This window comes from Rhamphochromis sp. 'chilingali' (genome assembly GCF_963969265.1).
Source record: "Rhamphochromis sp. 'chilingali' genome assembly, chromosome: 22".
Lineage (NCBI taxonomy): Eukaryota > Metazoa > Chordata > Actinopteri > Cichliformes > Cichlidae > Rhamphochromis > Rhamphochromis sp. 'chilingali'.
The window spans coordinates 12,144,818-12,148,482 of NC_137950.1; the positions used below are offsets into that span (position 1 = coordinate 12,144,818).

The 3,665-nt window shown below is 41.1% G+C and overlaps 1 protein-coding gene across 1 annotated transcript; it reads right to left on the reverse strand.

Moving 5' to 3' along the window:
* Positions 1-2,311: 2,311 nt before the first annotated feature.
* LOC308390766 (gap junction delta-3 protein-like) lies at positions 2,312-3,178 on the reverse strand (the record flags this gene model as incomplete). The annotated part of the gene is made up of 1 exon (XM_080873041.1): positions 2,312-3,178. The coding sequence occupies one exon, from the start codon at positions 3,176-3,178 to the stop codon at positions 2,312-2,314; it is 867 nt and encodes a 288-aa protein (XP_080729167.1).
* Between the last annotated feature and the right edge of the window lie 487 nt (positions 3,179-3,665).

A 3,665-nucleotide genomic window follows, 5' to 3' on the forward strand; every position in this document is an offset into this window, starting at 1 on the left:
TGAGCATGGGGCATGGAAGGCTGGCACTGTCCACGCCACTGTGACCCACACAAATATGCTGTCACTTTTGTGAATTAATTATGCAGCATATGCTTGTGTTTCTGTACATTTCACTCTGTTTTTGTGCTGGTATGATTTATAACATGTCCTTCTAGTTTGGTGTTTCAAGTCGATGTGTATCACTTTGGACAGTAGAGGGCAGCAGAATGTCTGCCATGGTTCTGCCTTGTTGACATGGTTCATCATAAGATGGTCATTCTGGGAAGACTGACCAGGATTAGTGTTGATGCATTACTGACCTGTTAAAATGCATAACTGAACATTGAAGTTTACCTTATCTTATTTAAGGCTAGATTTATGATGTGCAATATATCTTGATGCATGCTTTATAATCCAGTTAAGGAGTTCCCAAAAAGCTGATCAGTGGGAGAAACGCTGGGAAGGCACCTAAAGAATGCTTCAGGCAGTCCAGGAGAGATTAACTGCTGCCTAAGCAAAAAATCTTAGTGATCCCTTATGTGTCAGGAGTATAGGAACAGCTGAGACGCATTTTCTCTAAACACTGTGGCTTTTAAACCTCAAAACATACGGCGCCAAAAATTGGTCCACCCCAAGGATCGGTTCTCCCGACACAAACAGAATAATGTAGTGTACGCTGTTAAGTAGCAGGAGGATTGCTGTGATTTATACATCAGGGAAACCGAACAATCTCTGCTCAAGGGGATGGCACAACACAGTAGAGCTACCTCACCAGGTCAGGACTCTGCAGTCTATTTACACCTACAGGCCAGTGGACACTCTTTCAATGATGAGGATGTACACATCCTGGACAGGGAGGAACGCTGGTTTGATTGAGGATTCAAGGAGTCCATGTACATGAAAAGGGAAAGACCATCTCTGAATAGAAGAGGGGGCCTAAGGGTACATCTTTCACCATCTTATAATTGTGTGATTGCAGCCATTCCCCAACTCTGTTAATGGTACTCATGGGTCTTGGATCATTGGTCTTTGATTGGTGGTTTTTGATCAATCGACATGACAATTTCCATATTAATGGTCAAGGAACTGATCTCACAGCCCATTGTTTGTCAGCGGTGCTAATTATAGTCATTATGCAAATGTACTGTTTATAAAGTCGGCAAGCCTGCAGTCAGCTGAGACTGAAGAAGTCCCTCGGATATGTGACAAAATGTTTCTCCCACCAAAAACACTACATCCAGATGAACAGAATCACCTTTTTGGGATGTGGTGTATTTAATTTTTTTTTCTTGAGCTACTCCTGTTCTGCCACTTTTATTAAGTGTGCTACCATTGTTGGTAGAAACATTAATGTCCTTTAGCAAACACTTCCGCTCCCATACAGTGTAAATTCTGCAGTTCATAAACAGCTCTGATTGCAGTTCTTGTGCACTTGGTTAATCTCTTTATGTACATTATGTTTCTAAACTGTGCTAAGCTAGTCCGAGGTAATTTGTAAAAACAAGTGCAAGGGTTTTACTAAAACTTTGATGATTTATTCACAGTATTGAGATCAAAATCTTTATTGTTTGTATCTATTCTAGTCAGGTACATTTAAAAAAATATTCAACTACTTTCCAACGTTGAAACTTCGTCTCTGTGAATTTTTGCTTTTAACATGTTTATATTTCTGCTCATTCAACTCTTTTTTTTTTCACCAAACATTCAGCAATTTTAAAATAAATTCAGCTCAAATGTTTTGAAGGTCAGCTTTGACCTTGGAAAGCTGACCTTTCCAAAATAAGTCCATGTGCTTATTATTTATTTTTTTATTTTTTTATTGATACTGCTGATTGATGGTGAGCAAAATAAGAAAGATTTGAGATCTAGTCAAGAAAAAAACAGCTAAATTCGGTCAGTGTGGCTCACCAGGAACTGTCAAATTAATAGAAATTTTGTCTGAAAGACTGCCGTGCTTATTTTTCCTATCAGTACAACCTGAATCCTCTGCTGAGTTAGAGTTTCTGCCTCTGGCAGCTACAAAAGGGACACAGTTACAAACAAAACAATCAGCATTAAACAAGTTTATCAAGCGTAGTCCAAAAAACGTTTCCTTCCTGAACTGTTTACAGCCTTTAATCATTTAAACAACAACGTCTTGCATGCATCCTTCTTATCATCAGTGTTTTCTTTGCTCATTTTCCAAACAATCCTTGTAAAGTGTCCCACTGTAAATACTGTTTAACACATCAACAGTGAAATCATTTCAAATGAAATGGAGTTAGAGATGTAGTCACAGGTTTAAAATAGAAAAGACTCTGAATCACACTTGCTGTGATTGCAGTCAGTCCTCTCACAATGTAAGCCTCGAGGCGCTCACATATTTTCCTGGTGGACTTTTGCACTTGTGACCACTGCTGTAGACCTTTCGACTGTAGCTGCTTCTCACTGATCCCTTCTTTGCTCTCGCACTGCTGGCTGTGCTTTCTGACGTCATCTTTACTGACGCTTTCTCCTCTGTCTCCTCTAGCTTGAGGTTGTGGAGGTTCTCGCAGTCACATTGGTCATACAGATCCAATTTCTTCTGATTTGAGCAAAACCACTTCCCAGAGCTATAGAGAAGCTCCACAACGCTGGAAAATGCTGATATCACCCCTACAGCAAAGTAGAAGAGGAGGAAGACTGTCTTCTCTGCAGGTCGGGAGGTGAAGCAGTCCACTGTGTAGGGGCAGGGAAATCGGTCACATGGGAACTGGGCCTCCACCTTGAAGCCGTAGAGATACCACTGGACAAATAAGAAGCCGATTTCTGCCACTATGCGGGAGATCAGAGTGATAATGTAGAGTGTCCTTAAAGCTTTTTCTTCTCTGTTCTCCCTGCTGCTCCTTTTCTTCAATGGAGAGGGGTTGGCACTCTTGTTATGCTGGTGTGTGGCGTACACGAGGTAAAGCAGAGAAGGTGTAGCGATGAGGACTATATGAAACACCCAGAATCTGTACTGGGAGATGGGGAAAGCTAAGTCATAACACACCTGCTTACATCCTGGCTGGAGGGTGTTACAGGTAAATTCCTCCTGCTCGTCCTCAAACATGTCACTGGCCACAGTTCCCAGGATCACTATCCTAAACACCAGCATGAGGACGAGCCAGAAACGACCCAGCATCGGCGACTCGGTCTGGAGGTCTTTAAAGAATCCACCGATGAAGTCCCACTCACCCATGACTGCAGCTCTGTCAGGCCTTTTGGAAGTCTGGAGGCTTGTTCACCTGTTTGTCTCAGAGCAAACGCTGCCTTTGTTTTAAAAATGAAACTAGAATTCTTGCTATTATAATCTCCAATATATGACTCACAGTGAGACTGTACCCAATAAAAGTGATCAAAGGTAGCTTATCCATCCTAAGGGTTGACTGAGTTCATACTCCAGCGGCCTTAAACCAAAAATAAAACATTACATAAGAACCTGCAAAGACTATCAACAATATCATTAAAGACATAAAACAATAACAGCAGCTTACGAGCCTTTAAGAAACTCTTACCCACTAACATTATAGAGTCAACTGCTCCAAATTTCTTTCTATTTTAGGATATATACGTGGTTTTGACTCTTTGAAATTGACTCTGGAGGAAATATACTGACTTGGCTATGTTCCAGAGATGACAGTGATGGCAAGATAAAATGGGTTGAACATTGATTTGCCTTTCAGTTG